This window comes from Oncorhynchus gorbuscha, linkage group LG08 (assembly GCF_021184085.1).
Source record: "Oncorhynchus gorbuscha isolate QuinsamMale2020 ecotype Even-year linkage group LG08, OgorEven_v1.0, whole genome shotgun sequence".
Taxonomy (NCBI): Eukaryota; Metazoa; Chordata; class Actinopteri; order Salmoniformes; family Salmonidae; genus Oncorhynchus; species Oncorhynchus gorbuscha.
Window position 1 is genome coordinate 46,043,514 of NC_060180.1, and position 20,602 is coordinate 46,064,115.

Consider the following 20,602-nt stretch of genomic DNA (forward strand, 5'->3'; position numbering starts at 1 on the left):
GAAAATATGTATTTTCTGGATGTTGAAATCAGACTCATTTTTGGTTCTGAATGAAAGTTGTGAAGACATTTATAGATGTCTTTGATTGGTTCAAATTTGTTTTGGACTAGATCAAAAATCAATGTCCATGTATGTGGAAATCAACGTTGGTCCAGACTGCACCAAAAAAAGATGGCGTGAGTTGGTCTGTGCTCATTTATTACATTTTTATTTAACTTTTACATTTTTTTTTATCTTGGCAAGTCAGTTAAAGAACAAATTCTTATTTGCAATGACGGCCTAACCTGCATGACGCTGGGCCAATTATGTGCCACCCTATGGGACTCCAAATCACAGGCGGTTGTGATACAGCCTGGAATCAAACCAGGGTCTGTAGTGACGCCTCCAGCACTGAGATGCACGTCCCTCGGCCGCTGTAGGAGTAGCCTACATTGTTGCCTGAAATTGAATTTTGCCCATCTATGTGGTAAGCTTACCGTTTGCAAAACACCAAAAAAAGATGTCCAAAAGAAGTCAGCTCGGCTTACTGAGGTCTAGTTTTACCAAGTCAGCCCACAATGAAATTTTATGAATCCATGTGGTAGCCCCACCATTTGCTAAACAGGCCGTTGCATTGGCTTTACTAGTCCTGATTCATGTGACTAATCAATTTGGCTATTTAAGCTCTGAAAAGCCGCTACCCAACTTTATCAGGTGTTATCGTGAGGCTATTTGCAATGTGATTACACAACCGGAAACGCATAATGATTTTATTTTTCGCCATGAGTAGAAATGGACAGATACAACTTGAAACCACTGATCATGACAATTGGGTGAAACTCCTGGACATTTTACTGACCTATCCTGTTTTTAGGTTAGGCGCATTTTGAAGGTTAGGCTATTTGATCGGATAAACCTGCATGATGTAAAAAGTGTCCGTCTCATTACATTGTCATACCTTTATCTCCAGCCTGTAGGCTACATACTCTTTCTACTATATCCTATATCTGCTACACGATTAGTGTTGGATTTTATTTTTGTGACGGAACGTTGGTGGAGACCGCAGTGAACAAATTATTATTATTTACAATGCCCGGGCAAAAGCGGACAAAGCTGGGCCAATGGGGCTTCGCCCTATGGAACTCCCAATTGCGGCCAGTTGTTATGAAGCCTGGATTCGAACCAGGGTGTCGGTAGTGACGCCTCTAGCATTGAGATGCATTGCCTTAGACCGCTGCGCTACTTGGGAGCACAATAGACAATAAAAAAATATTTGGACACTGCTTATCACAGGGCAGCATCAACGCTTTACCACCAAAGCCCATATCTCTGGTTGAGAGAAATTGGCATTTGCCCATGCACAAACTCCTTTGCAAACTGGGGTTTTACACTGTTGAGTGCTGACACCGGTGTAGATGGATTGGAAATCTCTATTTGATTTTGAAGTCCTGGCTGAGTGGAAATCTGAAAGGCTAGATAAAGCAGGATGTATTTGCCTACTTTTGAATTGGGTTTGGCCGGGCCTCCTTATGTGGAATTTACATTGACATGTATATTGTAAAGAGGGGCGTGTTTGAGCTGGGCCCTACAACATGTTGTCATCATCATGATCGTGCGCTCAACAGCCCAGCCTGGGTAAACTCCATACCGTCTATGGTGGTAAACTCCTTCAATGAGCCTCTACCGGGGCTCATGCGCAGTACTTGACGTTTCAAAGTTGCTTCTCCGGGTGTTTGAACAGGAAGGCGGACATGTTGGTCAGGCGGTGGGAGAAAATCGGGCATCGTTTTGTTTTTCGAAAAATAACATAGCTAACGTTAGATCAAAACCAGATTTATCTATGTAGAACCAGAAAGTTTTCCTTCTGTATCGGTCAATATTGATGGCCGATGACAATGTGAGGCTTACAGCGAACGGACGGCAATGAAATGTTGTAACAAGACGATGTTTTAAACTGATCAAAATTTGGAAGGATCATTGTTTTTCCGCCACTTCTACTTTGCAGCTGTCAGACTCGTTTATTGTTTTTTTTTTGCCAGGGCCTTACACTGATATATGGACACAAGCCTGGGAGTAATGTGGCTACTTTGCAGCCTATCGGATTTTAAAAACTGTATTTAAGTTTTACTCTTTGGATGTATTGATAGATTTTTAAATTCTGCACAACTCATCTGCGGCATCCTGTGGACGCCGACTAATCTGTTGATGCATTTAGCCAAGTTAACTTGCTAACGCTAGCTAAATTATCTTCTTTTGAATTGCTGAAGTTGTCTGCAAAACCTGTCTGAACTGGGTTAATATTTATAATGAAAATGTGGCTTTTGAACATCAAACGCCACTTTAAACGTTTCATGGTCAGTGAAAAAGAGAGAAGAGACACGTTTCTTTGATTGAATCTGCGGGTTCTTTCTAAACACTTGAGTTCACGCAAAGGAAATAACATTAGGCTAAATAGCTACGTTAGCACTTGAGCTAGATTGCTAACTCGTTTTATTTAGCTATAGCACCGGCGTGGAACTCTACTTGTCTGCAAAAATGTCGGCTGGAGAAAGTTTGGAAGCTCGTTTTGAGAAAATCGATGCCATGTTGAAGGACCCGAAGTCGGAAATAAACACGGATTGCCTTTTGGTAAGTAAACTAGCCAGCGTTAACCTGACGATAAGCTTGGCTCGCCAAAGTTTGCTAAAGTTAGCTAGATATGTTATTGAATTAGCTAACTATCATTAGCATAATTTAGCTAACTAGGTAATGAATGTGTTAGTAAGCTAGCTACCGTTAGCCAAGCTGAAATTGGTTTGATTAAATTAGCTAGCTAACGTTAGATTAAATAACTGAAGTTAGTTTGCTAACCAACTTTCTAGCTACCTGGTGTAGGCAGCTATATGAATAGCTGCCTGCTATAGGCTATATTTGTTAGCCAGCCGACGTCTTGAAGATTAGCTTGCTACATTGTAAACGTTAGCTAACTAACGTTGACTACCTGTTAGCTGATTAGCTAACGTTATTTGGCTAACAAGCTGAACAAGTGGCATCCAAAACAATCATGAGATGTAACGTTAGTAGGGCTGTGAATTGCCAGGGATCCCACGATACGATGTTATCACGATATGTAACTACGTGCCTAAACGATATGTATAGCGATTCTACATTATATGTAACGTTATTGTAATAACACGTTGTGTTTTTTTATTTATTGCGATTTGATGTTCCAAACATATTGCTCACTAAAGTTATGTCTGCTGCCGAGTGACTGTTTTGATCAGCCAGGGAAATAAAAGGTATCTATATCGTCATTCCAGTACATTTTTTTTACTGTTTCCGGGAACCGTTAGTTAAAATATATATTTTAAAATGTCCATGTTAACTTCTTATCAGTCATCGATGCTAGAATGCCTGAATATTTTAATTAAGTTGAATACCGTTATGTCTCATTATTGATATAATTACAATTGACACATTTCACTACTACTAGTAGCTATTTTAAAATCGTCAACGCTGTTGATAGTGAAGGTGCTATGCTATTTGAACCTGAGGGTATTTTGCAGTCGAAATATTAATAAATAACTGTATAGTGTAGTTTTGTTTCCATGAAGATGGACAGACAGTCCAACCTTGACCATGGTGACTTTGCAGCCTGGTCTCATAGATTAGACGTAACACAGTAAAGGTTCACAGAACACTCAAATTACTGTGACATAAGACCGCTACTTCGAATCTCATCATGGGCAAAGTTAGCATTTTAGCTATTAACCAATTTTTCAACTACTTACTACTTTTGAGCTACTTTGCAAATACTTAAGATGTTAGCTAACTTGTCCCTTAACCTTACATTTACATTTTACATTTAAGTCATTTAGCAGACGCTCTTATCCAGAGCGACTTACAAATTGGTGCATTCACCTTATGACATCCAGTGGAACAGTCACTTTACAATAGTGCATCTAAATCTTAAAGGGGGGGTGAGAAGGATTACTTATCCTATCCTAGGTATTCCTTAAAGAGGTGGGGTTTCAGGTGTCTCCGGAAGGTGGTGATTGACTCCGCTGTCCTGGCGTCGTGAGGGAGTTTGTTCCACCATTGGGGGGCCAGAGCAGCGAACAGTTTAGACTGGGCTGAGCGGGAACTGTACTTCCTCAGTGGTAGGGAGGCGAGCAGGCCAGAGGTGGATGAACGCAGTGCCCTTGTTTGGGTGTAGGGCCTGGTCAGAGCCTGGAGGTACTGAGGTGCCGTTCCCCTCACAGCTCCGTAGGCAAGCACCATGGTCTTGTAGCGGATGCGAGCTTCAACTGGAAGCCAGTGGAGAGAGCGGAGGAGCGGGGTGACGTGAGAGAACTTGGGAAGGTTGAACACCAGACGGGCTGCGGCGTTCTGGATGAGTTGTAGGGGTTTAATGGCACAGGCAGGGAGCCCAGCCAACAGCGAGTTGCAGTAATCCAGACGGGAGATGACAAGTGCCTGGATTAGGACCTGCGCCGCTTCCTGTGTGAGGCAGGGTCGTACTCTGCGGATGTTGTAGAGCATGAACCTACAGGAACGGGCCACCGCCTTGATGTTAGTTGAGAACGACAGGGTGTTGTCCAGGATCACGCCAAGGTTCTTAGCGCTCTGGGAGGAGGACACAATGGAGTTGTCAACCCGTGATGGCGAGATCATGGAACGGGCAGTCCTTCCCCGGGAGGAAGAGCAGCTCCGTCTTGCCGAGGTTCAGCTTGAGGTGGTGATCCGTCATCCACACTGATATGTCTGCCAGACATGCAGAGATGCGATTCGCCACCTGGTCATCAGAAGGGGGAAAGGAGAAGATTAATTGTGTGTCGTCTGCATAGCAATGATAGGAGAGACCATGTGAGGTTATGACAGAGCCAAGTGACTTGGTGTATAGCGAGAATAGGAGAGGGCCTAGAACAGAGCCCTGGGGGACACCAGTGGTGAGAGCGCGTGGTGAGGAGACAGATTCTCGCCACGCCACCTGGTAGGAGCGACCTGTCAGGTAGGACGCAATCCAAGCGTGGGCCGCGCCGGAGATGCCCAACTCGGAGAGGGTGGAGAGGAGGATCTGATGGTTCACAGTATCGAAGGCAGCCAATAGGTCTAGAAGGATGAGAGCAGAGGAGAGAGAGTTAGCTTTAGCGGTGCGGAGCGCCTCCGTGATACAGAGAAGAGCAGTCTCAGTTGAATGACTAGTCTTGAAACCTGACTGATTTGGATCAAGAAGGTCATTCTGAGAGAGATAGCGGGAGAGCTGGCCAAGGACGGCACGTTCAAGAGTTTTGGAGAGAAAAGAACGAAGGGATACTGGTCTGTAGTTGTTGACATCGGAGGGATCGAGTGTAGGTTTTTTCAGAAGGGGTGCAACTCTCGCTCTCTTGAAGACGGAAGGGACGTAGCCAGCGGTCAGGGATGAGTTGATGAGCGAGGTGAGGTAAGGGAGAAGGTCTCCGGAAATGGTCTGGAGAAGAGCGGAGGGGATAGGGTCAAGCGGGCAGGTTGTTGGGCGGCCGGCCGTCACAAGACGCGAGATTTCATCTGGAGAGAGAGGGGAGAAAGAGGTCAGAGCACAGGGTAGGGCAGTGTGAGCAGAACCAGCGGTGTCGTTTGACTTAGCAAACGAGGAACCTTAATACTTTTAGCTAACCCTTCCCCTAACCTTAACCCCTAGCGTAGCTAACGCTAGCCACTTAGCTAGAGTTAGTAACATAGACATTTTGTACACTTGTAACACATACGAAATGGGTGTTGGACATCCACAAATTAATACATACCATAAGAAATGGAACATAAGCTAAATGGAGTGTCTCAGATTTATGTACAGAATGATACGAAATGCTCCGAGGCCAGGTTGGGCTTTTGGTTGTCAATCATAGTGCATAGAACCAAAACAGGAAAGGCATGTAAAAAGGCAGAGTGGACCAAATGTGACAGGGGTTGTGGCTGTCTGCCTGAAGGCCTCCTTTGTGATGTACAGGCAATATTAGAACAAATGTATAGCCCTACTCTCTTTGGCAAACCGAAAACAAAACTGTTGTTGAGGTTTCTCCCCCAGAGAAGACAGTGATGTAGCCTCCTTGAGTGCGTGTCAGTCGGGGACTGTCTCGTGTCTGCCTATGTTCCCATGAATGTCCATACCACTTAGAATAAAACATTGTATTGGGCATGCATTTTTAGTGACAATCACGTGTGGATATTGGAACACAGCCTTTGTCTCTGTTAATATCATTCAGAGCATTCTAGTGAAGGCTGGATGTCTTCGATCCACATGGTAGTCGAAAGCCTCTGCATATTAGCCAGTGTGACATCTAAGTAGTCCATATGTGTGGTTACACTGTAACTATCCTTTTTGGTGAATTGGGCTTTGAGGATATCGCTTACTGTCTGCTTCCCGAGGACTGGGATCATTCAATAATCCCATGTGAAGCAGTATGTAAATGTATCTCAATGGAAAGCACTAGCTTGAATTTCCTGTAGTTGTATTAAGCAACGACAACGTTATGCAGACAGGTGTGAACCTATAAGGGCCTTTCTATAAACTAGGGTACCGTTGAGGTTTTGGTACGCTGGACAACTTGCTACAGCTGTTGATAAGTCATTGATAATAATCACAGGTTTTTTCTTGTCATTACATTCAGCTATAAGGGTTGAACATATCTATATTCAATCAAATTCAGGAGTTGATTTAAAACCTATTTTTAACCCTGTCATGGTAGGTGTCTTGAAGTATTGGTCCAAAGTCGTGTGACATGAAACGCATTACTTTTCTCTCCTTGCATTCATGGCAGTGTAAGTTATATCATATATTAAGCATTAATCTGTTAAATTACCCATTGAACTTGAATCCTGGATCTAGCTGTCGGACAGTTTTAGTTTTTTTTATATATATACATGACCTTTGAAATGTTTGGGGTCACTTAGAAATGTCCTTGTTTTTGAAAGAAAATCACTTTTTTTGTTTGTTAATTAAAATAACATCAGATTGATCAGAAATGCAGTGTAGACATTGTTAATGTTGTAAATGACTTGTTGGTGGAAACAGCTGATTTTTTAAAAATGGAATATTTACGTAGGCGTACGAGGCCCATTATCAGCAACCATCACTCGTGTTCCAATGGCACATCGTGTTAGCTAATCCAAGTTTATCATTTTAAAAAGCTAATTGATCATTAGAAAACCCTTTTGCAATTATGTTAGCACAGCTGAAAACTGTTGTTCTGGTTAAAGAAGCAATAAAACCGTTCGCCTTTAGACTAGTTGAGTATCTGGAGCATCATCATTTGTGGGTTCGATTACAGGCTCAAAAACGGGCAAAAACAAAGACCTTTGTTCTGAAACTTGTCAGTCTATTCTTGTTCTGGCAGCGTCATTAAATAGTACCCGCAAAACACCAGTGAAGAGGCGACTCCGGGATGCTGGTGTTCTAGGCAGAGTTGCAAAGAAAAAGCCATATCTCAGACTGGCCAATAAAAATAAAACATTTAGATGGGCAAATGAACACAGACACTGGATAGCGGAACTCTGCCTAGAAAGCCAGCATCCCGGAGTCGCCTCTTCACTGTTGACATTGAGACTGGTGTTTTGCGGGTACTATTCAATGATGCTGCCAGCTTTACTGCTTCTTTAATTAGAACAACAGTTTTCAGCTGTGCTAAAATAATTGCAAAGTAATTGCTTTTGAACGGTAGTGTATATATCTCAGAAATGCAGTGTAACATTTTGTCTCCTTATATTACAGGGTGAAGATATTATTATTTTTTTGACGGACAACTCTCCAAAAATCTGTGATGGCAAAATCTAGAGCTTCTAAAAATATCACCTTAACTTGATAATTAAAATGTCAATTGATACTGTCATTAACGTGGTTCTTCACTGACCATGTTTACATGCACACCCATATCCCCCTATTTTCCGGGGTACTCAAGTATTCTGTTTTTGAGTTGACGAACATAAGTGGCATATCGAGTTTTGCAATAACCCGAATAAAGATTATATCGCGGTTATGAGAAACCAGGGTTAAGATGCCTGGGAAATATTTATCTTAGACATGATACTGTGGCATGTAATCATCTTTTCCCGTTTTAATGTTTTTCGCGGTCTGTGCAGGCTATTTCTCTTATCATGGGTGTTGTGTGAGGATGCTTTTATCTGATTGTCAAAGAAATTACTTCAAAAAGTGATTCTGCCAAATTCTCTAAAACAACATTGGAGGTGGCTTATGGTAGAGAAATGAACATTCAATTATCTTGCAACCGCTCTGGTTAACATTTCCTGCAGTCAGCTTTCCAATTGCACGCTCCCTCAACTTAAGACTGGCGTTGTGTTGCAAATCTCCACATTGTAGTGTCCTTTTCTCCTCAGCACAAGGTGCACCTGTGTAATGATCATGCTGTTTAATCAGCTTCTTGATATGCGACACCTGTCAGGTGGATGGATTATCTTGGCAAAGTAGAAATGCTCACTAATAGGGATGTAAACAAATTTGTGCACTTTTGAGAAAAATAAGCTTTTTGCGCTTATGGAACATTTCTGGGATTTGAATTTCAGCTCATGAAACATTTTTGTTGCATTTATTTAAGTGGGATATGATGTACTAATCATAATACTCTGTGTGTGTAAACATGGTTAACTGTACTATACATAATACTTGTATGATGCGCATTTGGTGTCAAGCTGTTTAATTACACTGATATTTTCAAGCCGCGTCATTATCTGATCCAGGAAGGAATTTTCTGAATGACAGTCAATAGACGAACAGCTGTTGTGATAGCACATGCGATGCAAAAACAGCCCAAGTGCTTGAAAAAAGGTAATTTGTTTCGCCAGTGAAGACAATTGTGCCTATATGCATGTTGGATCTAATATGTCTAGCGAATTGATGTTTTTCTATGCTTGATAGTGCTCAGTTAACTGGCGTTTTTGTTTTACCAACATCAGTTCAATTACTTGAATTCTGTTTGCTCCAGATTTTTTTGTGACCAATGCGCCGTTTCTGTAGAGAAATCAAATAATTCACGAGAGTAATCGAGGAAACTACAATGTGGGATGCTGGGCTGAAGGGAGTTGTAGTTTTGATTAAGCAAATTTTCAACCTAGGCCAGCGTCGAAACGTAATTAACTACAATGACTATATTCAACCTTACTTTAGACTTAAGTTTGTCTCCTGTCTTCCCGCTTTTGGGATGACCCCCCCCCCTCCCATTTGTTAGGGTGTGGACATGAGCATCTCGTCAATATATACTGATCTGCGGACGGATACACTTTTACGCCTGATACGTCAGGTACACACACACAAACCGTGTGAAAGAGTAATGTACACCAAGACAGTTTGTTAAAGTATGCCATACCTACTTTGAGGAACTAGTAAAATGATCTCGTCAGACAGCTCTGCAGCATGATAGGCATGCTAGCCAAATAGGGTGACTAAAGATAGTACTGTATGGGGAGCACAACGTTATTTGGCCTGGCTGCTACTGTCTGAGCAGAGATGAGATGATTACTTTAAGCAATGAAAAATAATAGTCATCAAATGACTAAATCATATTTTATTATTTCCTAGTTATCTATTGGGTCGACATCAATCTGGACCTGACAGACTGTTTAAAAAAAAAAAATATGATCAATGTTTTGGCAATTGAATGTTAACTATTTTTAGCTTTGGTTTCTTTTTTAATTTATCCAAACCGGACCGACTGCAAAAAACACCTATCGCTCAGCACTACTGCTTGATTTACAGCAGGGTCTTGTTAGATTTAACAGAGGTAGCATCCAGGTGATGAGGTCATTTTCATTTTTTTTGTGGCTCGGATTGGACACAAAGTCTACTGTGCGCAATTGTGTAGGATAGACTATTGTGCAACACCCAACGCTGTTCTTCTTAATCATTCTGAATAGAATGGCAACAAATTACATAGCCTCGTGTTCGTCTTCACAATATGTTCTGTTGATTTACATGTCATACATTTTGTTTTCCATGTTACACCTTTTTTAGTTTAAACAATACAAGGGGCTTGTAATCTACTGTATCTACTCAATCTGGAATTTGGAGCTCAGAAGTTCAAGTACAGGAATAGGCCTACCTTGAAAATCTGATGTTTCCTTACTTTTGTGCTTGTAATTATCGTAGGCAATTTATACGTTTTCATTCTCCCTTATCTGTGATTATATCTGCCACTTTCGTTTGTTTCCTGGCGCTTCAGTTGAAGGGTGTTGCGAAACTCTGTTGCGGTAAAACCACGTGCTGTTATGAGGATGACAACATCTAATGCTGGCTCCAACTTGCCTCATATTTTACAATGTAGTAATTATAATTAGAATATCAATTTGTTGGTAAGGCCTTAACAAACTCTTTGTGATAATGGCCTATTTAATTTAAACTTTAAACATTTTTTTTTTACGCTGCATGCTTTTTGAGGAGGGGTTTAACTGTGCCCCATATGTAGAGTTATATAAATTATACAATCGTCTAACATTGAGGTCCTTAAATTACAATTAAGTGCTTGAAAATGTCCTTGAATTTGACTTGCCAATGTCTGTATGAACCCTGCTTAAATTGTGAATAGGCCTAGATCTATGTTGTGTATAGGTGGAGTTATGGGAAAATTTGCATATATTCCTTTAACTACACACTTATAACTACATCAAAATATATATATTTTTGTTTCCAACCATTTTAAATTTTGATCCTAGTGTGTCAAATTTGCCCAATTATTTATAGAAAGACCCACAAGCAAGTTGCCTAAAATGTGTGATAAGTATGAATAGGACTGGGAACTGCCAGGGGCCTCACGATACAATATCATCACCATACTTAGGTGCCGATATGTATTGTGATTCTCACGGTTTTAGATTGGTTGAGATTCGAGGGACGAGAGAGCATGAGTTTTTTTATTTTGATCAGTCATGGTAATTAGTGCTGAAAACAAATTGGCTAACTATTTAAAAATATGAAGAACAAGCTAGAATGGAAAAAATATGTCGTCCATAATAATATCCTGATACCCCCCCCCCCCCCCCATAAACAAAACTTATAAACGGGAGGCAAAGAAATGGCGCACAAAAAACAAATCTACCGCTTCTTAGACTTGCTTTTAATGAGTGACAGAGCTATAACAAACATTTTCTATGTGAATATGACCGGGTCGCCCGAAAAGTTACATATTGCAGCTTTAAATTAAGCTAGCAGGTATTAGGCTAAGCCGAATACAGATGGGGGAAGCATTTCTCTACATGGAGTTCAAATAAATAAAACCGCACACTGTCGAAAAAATAATTGTTTAAAACCGAGGCTTGAATGCAAAATAAAGATGTTTATTGAAACGTGGCCAAAAAAAGCTCCCTAATAATTGATATTTCTCGCTTTTGTATATAATCTAGATCATCTATTCTATTGTACTTGATACTGATTCATAGATTTTCCAGTGTTTTTCTTGCTTGATCATGTGACTCATGCAATTAACCTTGAAATACAAGCCAGGTGTGTGCTGACAATTTCCACTGATGACCTGAGGTAAAAACGTTTGTTTTCACCTATTTTTATTTTATGCATTTTCTTGCGCTATGTTTTTTTGGGGGCACCGTGATGGTTCAATAAACATCTTTTATTTTGCTTTCATGCCTCGGTTTTGGATTTTCCTTTTTTTCTATGGTTTGTGGTTCTATTTATTTGGCTCCTACACACCTTGAACAGACACTATTCAGTAGGTAGGACCTTTTTTAAAGGGCATCATCTACATGGAGGGTGCCAGGGCTGCTAGCCATATTAAAAACGACTCCCTTTTAAAGAAGAACTGTTGTTTAGTCTCCCTGGCCTGCCTGCCTGCCTATCCTAGAGAAAGGCACTCACCTAATGCACACACTCCGGCTTTGCTCTGACTTAATGGCAAAAAGCTGTGGCGACTTTTCCGAAGCTCAAGCCCAGGGCAGCCACACACACAAGGGTGTTGTTCCTCTTTTCCCCCTTAGCTGCAATCTCCCTCAATGAATGGAAGCCTTTGCTTCAACCCCCTCTCCACCACCACTTTGCTTCTTCACCCACAGCTTAATAAAATTCCATGCTAATCAAATAACCTCTTGTCTTTGACTGGCCTGGAGTCCCCTGTGTGTCCCAAAGCCATTCTGTACGTGCTGCCTGTGCCTGGAGAGAGTCAGAGCTGCTTGCCCGGCCTCTGCTCTGAGGTAGCTAGCTGGGTGTGTTCTCTCCACCCATAAAACCAAAATTATGTGGGCCGTGGTAGTTTCATGTTTCTGAGAGCTTTGCCTGTAACATTTAACTCGTAAAGCAGTTTCCAACATGTTTGGCTGCTAGGTTATGAGTAGGCTAATCGGTTCCATCAAAAAACACAATGCTAGCTGTTTTCTAAGGATGCTATGGTTATCTGACTCTAACCTGATTTGACTTTTTGTGGTGTTTTTCCGCTAGCTCTGGCGGGGTCTGGGGTTCCAATCTGTTTTTGCTCTCTTGCCAACTCCCTATGGAATTGCCATGCCAAATGTTGTCAAGAGAGCAGGAACAGACTGGCACCCAGCCTAGTTTGACCGCTGACCTTAGCCGAAAGCAGTGATGTTGCTCTTTTGCCCATTTCTTGTTTTGACTGTGATATTTTGCCCTCGTCCTGCACTCAGGGGTAGCCTACCACTCAGACACTATGTTCCAGCCCTGTCAAGCTTATCTTCTCCCGAAATAATTTCTGTTGGAGAGAGAGATGGAACCTTATCTGTATCACACTGCCCGCCCTCACCACAGCTCCAGGCAGGCTCCTGCTCCTGAGAGCCTCTCCGAACCACCAGAATTCCTGGCATTGTGATGGGAAAGCTCGCTGACATTTTAAGGGTTCTTTTTATCGTCTATATAGTGAGCTATGTGTGTTTTTCCATAGGTCTTTTGATAGTACACAGGCTTAGTTTTAAAAAAGTGTCATGCCCTGGAAATCCTGGAATAGGAGCCTGAAGCTGTCTGAAATAGCATTTTTAACAAAAGCTGCATTCTAGTAACAGAATGTTATATTTAAATCCTAATTGCTAGTTGGTAGTTTCCTTGAGTTTGATCACATGTTTGGTAGAACTAATTCACCGGCTGGCAGAATGGGATGGCTGGAAGGATCTGTTGGAACTTGCCTGGTATGGGCCTTTGTTCCTGCCATAGCTCAGTCTTTATTTAAGCAGTAAGGCTTGAGGAGGTGTGGTATATTGGCCATATACCACAAACCCCCAGGGTGCCTTATTGCTTAAATAAAGACTATTATAAACTGGTTACCAATGTAATTAGAGCAGTTAAAATACATGTTTTGTCATACCCGTGGTATAAGGTCTGATATACCACGGCTGTCAGCCGATTTAGCATTCAGGGCTCAAACCACCCAGTTAATTTTTTATTTTTAGACACTTCACACATTGGGCTCCCTAGCCTAGCATAAGTCTGCTTTGCCTCTTCCTTGAGCTAATGCCTAGCTGATTTTTAATGTGCTCACATTTCTAGATTTTCCTTGTACCAAATCTTTCATTCCATCCATCCTCAACTCCAGGACTTGGGTGCTGACATTACACTCTGATTCCCTAGTTCAGAGTTCAACTAGATTGAGCCATGGGCTGATTTTTATTATAATATTTTTTCCCTGGAGCGGATGGTCAGCGGGCCGGAACATGCACATTGGCCACAAAAAGCCCAAACGTATATTTGACTAAAACAATCCTTTAAAACTTTGCTTTCATTTGTATACTTTCACATACACTGAGTATACCACACATTAGGAACACCTTCCTAATATTGAGTTGCAGCCCCATTTGCCCTCGGAACAGCCTCAATTCATTGTGGCATGGAATCTCCAAGGTGTCAGAAGCGTTCCACAGGGATGCTGGCCCATGTTCACTCCACCGTTGTCAATTTGGCTGGATTCCCTTTTGGGTGGTGGACCATTCTTGATACACACAGGAAACTGTTGAAAGTAAAAGCGTTGCAATTATTGACACAACCCAGTGCGCCTGGCACCTACTACCATACCCCTTTCAAATGCACTTAAATCTTTTTTCTTTGCCCATTCACCCTCAGAATGGCACGCACACAATATTGTATTTATTTAACCTTTTATTTTAATCAAATCAAATTTTATTTGTCACATACACATGGTTAGCAGATGTTAGTGCGAGTGTAGCGAAATGCTTGTGCTTCTAGTTCCGACAATGCAGTAATAACCAACAAGTAATCTAGCTAACAATTCCAAAACTACTACCTTATAGACACAAGTGTAAGGGGATAAAGAATATGTACATAAAGATATATGAATGAGTGACGGTACAGAGCGGCATAGGCAAGATACAGTAGATGGTATTGAGTGCAGTATATACATATGAGATGAGTATGTAAACAAAGTGGTATTGTTAAAGTGGCTAGTTTTACCAGGTAAGTTGAGTGACAACGCGTTGCGTTCTCTTTTACAGCAATGACCTGGGGAATAGTGATAGGGGAGAGGAGGGGGGGATGAATGAGCCAATTGTAATCTGGGGATGATTAGGTGACCATGATGGTGTGAGGGCCTGATTGAAAATTTGGCCAGGACACCAGGGTTAACACCCCTACTCTTACGATAAGTGCCATGGGATCTTTAGTGACCAGAGAGTCAGGACACCCGTTTAACATCCCATCTGAAAGACGACACCTTACACAGGGCAATGTCCCCAATCACTGCCCTGGGGCATTGGGATATATATCTTCCGACCAGTGGAAAGGGTGCCTCCTTCTGGCCCTTCAACACCACGTGTAGCAGCATCTGGTCTACCATCCATGGACTGACCAGGATTGATCCTGCTTAGCTTCAGAAGCAAGCCAGCGGTGGGATGCAGGGTGGTAAATGTTGCACAATCCATGTTTCAAGGCTTAAAAATCTGTCTAACTGGTCTCCTCCCCTTCATCTACACTGATTTTGAAGTGGATATAACAAGTGACCTCAATAAGGGATCATAGCTTTCACCTGGTCAGTCTGTCATGGAAAGAGCATGTTTTAAGCATGTTTTCAGTGTATGCTGTAGTGTTAAGATTTCCCTTCACTGGAACAAATGGGCCCAGTCCAAACCATGACAAACAGCCCCAGACCATTATTCCTCCTCCACCAAACTTTACAGTTGGCACTATGCATTTGGGCAGGTAGCAATCCCCTGGCATCCGCCAAACTCTGATTTTTCTGTCAGACTGCCACATGGTGAAGCGTGATTCATCACTCCAGAGAACGCGTTTCCACTGCTCGAGAGTCCAATCGCAGCAAGCTTTACTCCGCTCCAGCCGATGCTTGGCATTGCGCATGGGGATCTCAGGCTTGTGTGCGGCTGTTCAGCCATGGAAACCCATTTAGTGTAGCTCCCGACGAATTTTGCGCTCCCGTTTTGCGATCATGTGGCTGACCACTTCATGGCTGAGCCGTCTTTGCTCCAAGACATTTCCACTTCACAATAACAGTTGGCCTGGGCAGCTCTAGCAGGGCAGGAATTTGACGAACTGACTTGTTGGAAAGGTGGCATCCTATGATGGTGCCACGTTAAGTCACTGCTCTTCAGTCAGGCCATTCTACTGCCAATGTTTTCCTATGGAGATTACATGGCTGAGTGCTCGATTGTTATACACCTGTCAGCAATGGGTGTGGCAGAAATCGCCAACTGCACTAATTTGAAAGTGTGTTTGTGTGTGTGTATATAGTGTGTTTGAGAAGTCCGTACTAGGCCCATGGGTGTTCCAAATAAGCCCACCTCTTAAATTATAAATTATAATTAATTTCCAAATGTTCAAAACTTACAAACTGACATTTATGTAAAATTGGATCATATTAATATTCCTTAAAGTTATTAAAATAAACTGATCACTACTATTGTTGATCATGAAGATGGCACATAACGGGGGTGTTCAATCGGATCACACGGAGATCAATGTGGATTTAGGCTTTTGTTTTTGCCAACCAGTGTACAAACCGGATTCAACTAATCATAGACTTGATTCAATATGTGATTAGTTGAATCAGGTGTGTTGTTGCTTGGTGAGAACACAAACCTGCACCCACACTGGCCCTCTGAGGATAAGAAGAAAGATAACACACACAATTTTCAATGAATTTTCTGAAAGCTGATTTCACATTTGCTGTACGGCTGTTCTTGTTAATTGTCTTTCTAAAGCATATCTGAAGAATAAGCTCTACTCTTATTTTACCAAGGTACAGGTGGTGGTCCAAAAAAATGTAATCACCTGGATGAATGAAGGACAACAATATGACAGTGTCCCCACCCAATAGTGCACGAGTCGTCACCCAGTAGTCTATATTCTTGTCCCTCATTTGTTTGCATTTTAGTCTACCACTTGTAGGTCTTTTATTCCTAATGTCCCTCAAGCCTGATCTTATTCTCTCTCTGCATCAACCTGTCCTTTCCAAAAAATCTTGGCGAGAGTACAGAGGTTTCTAATCTTGGTAAAGGCACTGTTGCTAGATTAGGGCTGTGGTGGTCATGATGTTTTTCCAGGCGGTTATTGTCATGCAAAAGACTACCAGTCTCACGGTAATTGACGGAAAGAAGGAAAGGCATGGTGGTGAGATTCTGTAGCTTAAGGTAATGTCAGCTTAATTTTTAAAATATAAAAATGCCCTATTACGAGGCTATTCAAAATCATATATAAATGCCCTATTACTAGGCTATTCAAAATCATATAGAAATGCCCTATTACTAGGCTATTCAAAATCATATAGAAATGCCCTATTACTAGGCTATTCAAAATCATATAGAAATGCCCTATTACTAGGCTATTCAAAATCATATAGAAATGCCCTATTTACTAGGCTATTCAAAATCATATAGAAATGCACTATAATTGTAGGCAAACTCTGTTAGCCGCCTTGCACAATCAAGGAACCAATATCATTTACAAAATAGGCAAGTCATTTAAGAACATTCTTATTTACAATGACGGCCTAGGAACAGTGGGTTAACTGCCTTGTTCAGGGGCACAATGACAGATTTTTACCTTGTCAGCTCGGGGATTCAATCTAGCAACCTTTCGTTTACTGGCCCAACGCTCTAACCACTAGGCTACGTACCACCCCATTGCCTAGGTCTATACATTCTCTCCCAGTCTCACGGATAGAAAGTTTGGAGCGAAGCATAAGTCAACCAGTCCATCCAGTATGCGTAATACTTCAGTACACACTCAAAAGCCATTACTAAAAATGTTTATTTTGGAGGATAGGCTACATCAAATGTACCAAACACTTCTTAAATATAAAAAAAAAAGTGTGTAATATGCGGTAGGCTATGTATTGTATAACGACACAATCATAATTTTAAGTCTGGTTTTTTGGAGGGTGCTTGGGCTCATTATGCCTGTGTAAACACTAATATGCGTATGTTCTTTTTCTTATCTTCAGCGTAGAAAGCTTTGTCGATTTAGGCTTTAAAACATCCACAACGACCATGTTTTCCTCTGTTTCAACCTGTTGAGCTACTTAATTCAAATTGATCTATCAGTGAGGTGAGATTTTTAAAAGAAAAATACTGTTTTCATGAAGTGTGTGTGGTTTTAGATTGTATTTGCATTGATGTTAGATGGACAATGGAGCCCTGAGGACCAGGCCATCAGCGACCTGATGATCGTTAGTGAGTTGGGTACCACCAATGCATGTTCAGGGTGCATAAATTGAGATTACTGTGACTTTCCTGAGGTCAAGACCAACGAGTGTCGGTAATACGGTCAAAGCAACAGCCCTAGGCTACACGCATAACTGTAGTTTTTTGTGTACTCTAAATTACTTCAATCTGGGAAAAAATGTATGCTCATGTTCAATGTATATTAGGGAGAGCAACACTATCCCCATGTTTCAAGTCAAACCGGGCTTAATAGGAGCGTACTGGGCTTAATGGTGAAAAAGACAGAATAGCAAAGTCTCTACTCATAAAATATGATGCGAAGTTAGCATTGAACAGTTATTTAATTATTGTCATTTTACATTTTGTATAGAGTAATTTTAAGCCCACCGGAGAGATGGCATCTGTGTATAACAATGCCAGGTTAATTTGAACAAAAATGCATTGAAGAAGGAGCTGTGAAAGATCATTTCGAGCAATCTTTCTGTCGTTCAAGTTATGTTGCTACAGTGTGACATGCAGGCACAATTACTAGCATGGAAAACCCCATGTTTCTTAATGGTCAAGAAAGTCATTAATTCTCAAGGAATATGCTATCATGTGCATTCGGCAAGTATTCAGGCCCTTTCCATTTTTCCACATGTTGTTACATTACAGCCTGATTCTAATATCGATTTAAATATATGTTTTTCCTCATCAATCTACATACACTACCCCATAATGGAAAAATGTATATATTTTATTTTTGCGCAACTTGACCAAATATAATGACCTGTGGCCCGCCAGTTGGGTAACACTGCCCTAGTTGATCCTGCCATGCGTTTCTCGGTGCGAACAAAAAACAATGCATACGTTCAAACTGCGAGCTGCTTTATTAGTGTTCCCATTATGATGTGCAGAAACATGGGCAAAAATACTGCGGTAGGTCTGTTAAGTTGTCATGACCGCAGTTAAATTCCATGTGACCTTTTAGTCACGGTGACTAGGCTTCTCCAAAACTGCTCTGATGCTGCTGATGGTCATTAGAAGCCTACCAAACATGCTAACGTCCAGTCACTATTAGCCTGGTACTCGGCGCTCTGTTGTCCCTCTAATCACTCTGACATCAATGCAAATGCCTAGGACCCCTGGAACAGCTTTAGAGAGCAGATAGCGTACAGAGCCTAGTGACGGGTGTTCTTTTAAGCCCAGTCATTGTGCAATCGCACATGGAATGAGTTTTGACTACCCACTATTTAAAAGAGGATCCCAGCTTTCTCCTGCTGCTATATTTATTGCTCAATTCTTAAAATGAAGCACATAAATCCGCTTTACAACCTGGTATACAAGGGCGTGAGTTTCAAGTTTGGGGAAGTACATTTTCACAACAAAAAAACAAATGCACATTTTATTATAATAAAAAAAAACATTCTATGCATCATAAGTCTGCATATGCCTTGTAGCGTTGTATTCGTAATGTGATGAGTAGATCGGATAGTCATAATTTAGGCTAATAATATAACTCACTGTTCTGTGTGTGTGTGTGTGTGTGTGTGTGTGTGTGTGTGTGTGTGTGTGTGTGTGTGTGTGTGTGTGTGTGTGTGTGTGTGTGTGTGTGTGGTGTAGTGTAGGCCTAGACTATATCAGATACGTTTCTTCTATCTTTTGCATGGGGAAAAAACGGGGCCTTTTTATAAACCCATTTCATGCAATTCTACTCCACTTTGACTGGAGACATTAGCAGAATGTTTTTATATGACTAATTACAGGGTTGCCTAATCTGCTGACACTGACAAACAGATCAGTGAAAACGACATTGTCCATATAGGCCTTTTGAGAAGGGGGAGACTGAATATGAAGTCGATCTAAAATTCCTTGAAATTGTTGCATGTTGCATTTTTAAAAATATTTTTGTCCAGTGTAGATGAGTTTGTTGCAGACAGACCGGTAGAGAGATGAATGCGATTTGCAAGAACATTAACAAACTGCCATGCATAGCCGATGTGATTAATAGGATATTTGTTTTTAGCAGGATATTTTCTACCAGTAATATATTTGTTGATTTTATGTAGGATATTCGTACCTAGTTGCATTTGTGTGTGTGTGTGTGTGTGTGTGTGTGTGTGTGTGTGTGTGTGTATACAGTGGGGCAAAAAAGTATTTAGTCAGCCACCAATTGTGCAAGTTCTCCCACTTAAAAAGATGAGGCCTGTAATTTTCATCATAGGTACACTTCAACTATGACAGACAGAATGAGAAAAAAAAATCCAGAAAATCACATTGTAGGATTTTTTATGAATTTATTTTCAAATTATGGTGGAAAATAAGTATTTGGTCACCTACAAACAAGCAAGATTTCAGGCTCTCACAGACCTGTAACTTCTTCTTTAAGAGGCTCCTCTGTCCTCCACTTGTTATCAGTATAAAAGACACCTGTCCACAACCTCAAACAGTCACACTCCAAACTCCACTATGGCCAAGACTAAAGAGCTGTCAAAGGACACCAGAAACAAAATTGTAGACCTGCACCAGGCTGGGAAGACTGAACCTGCAATAGGTAAGCAGCTTGGTTTGAAGAAATCAACTGTGGGAGCAATTATTAGGAAATGGAAGACATACAAGACCACTGATAATCTCCCTCGATCTGGGACTCCACGCAAGATCTCACCCTGTGGGGTCAAAATGATCACAAGAACGGTGAGCAAAAATCCAGAACCACACGGGGGGGACCTAGTGAATGACCTGCAGAGAGCTGGGACCAAAGTAACAAAGCCAACGATCCGTAACACACTACGCCGCCAGGGACTCAAATCCTGCAGTGCCAGACGTGTCGCCCTGCTTAAGCCAGTACATGTCCAGACGCGTCTGAAGTTTGCTAGAGAGCATGTGGATGATCCAGAAGAAGATTGTGAGAATGTCATATGGTCAGATGAAACCAAAATAGAACTTTTTGGTAAAAACTCAAAGAATGCTGAGTTGCATCCAAAGAACACCATACCTACTGTGAAGCATGGGGGTGGAAACATCATGCTTTGGGGCTGTT

At 41.4% G+C, this 20,602-nt stretch overlaps 1 protein-coding gene across 6 annotated transcripts in view; it reads left to right on the forward strand.

Moving 5' to 3' along the window:
- Positions 1 to 1,634: 1,634 nt before the first annotated feature.
- LOC124041728 (rho-associated protein kinase 1-like) overlaps positions 1,635 to 20,602 on the forward strand; it is a 74,410-nt gene continuing 55,442 nt past the window's right edge. For 4 of the 6 annotated variants that reach the window (XM_046359658.1, XM_046359662.1, XM_046359660.1 and 1 more), the window contains exon 1: positions 1,639 to 2,607. In XM_046359658.1, coding sequence (XP_046215614.1) covers positions 2,515 to 2,607 — 93 coding nt within the window. In that variant the 5' untranslated portion in view covers positions 1,639 to 2,514. Of the gene's footprint in view, positions 2,608 to 20,602 lie in introns of all 6 variants that reach the window. The other 2 variants (XM_046359663.1, XM_046359659.1) reach the window with 2 other exon arrangements.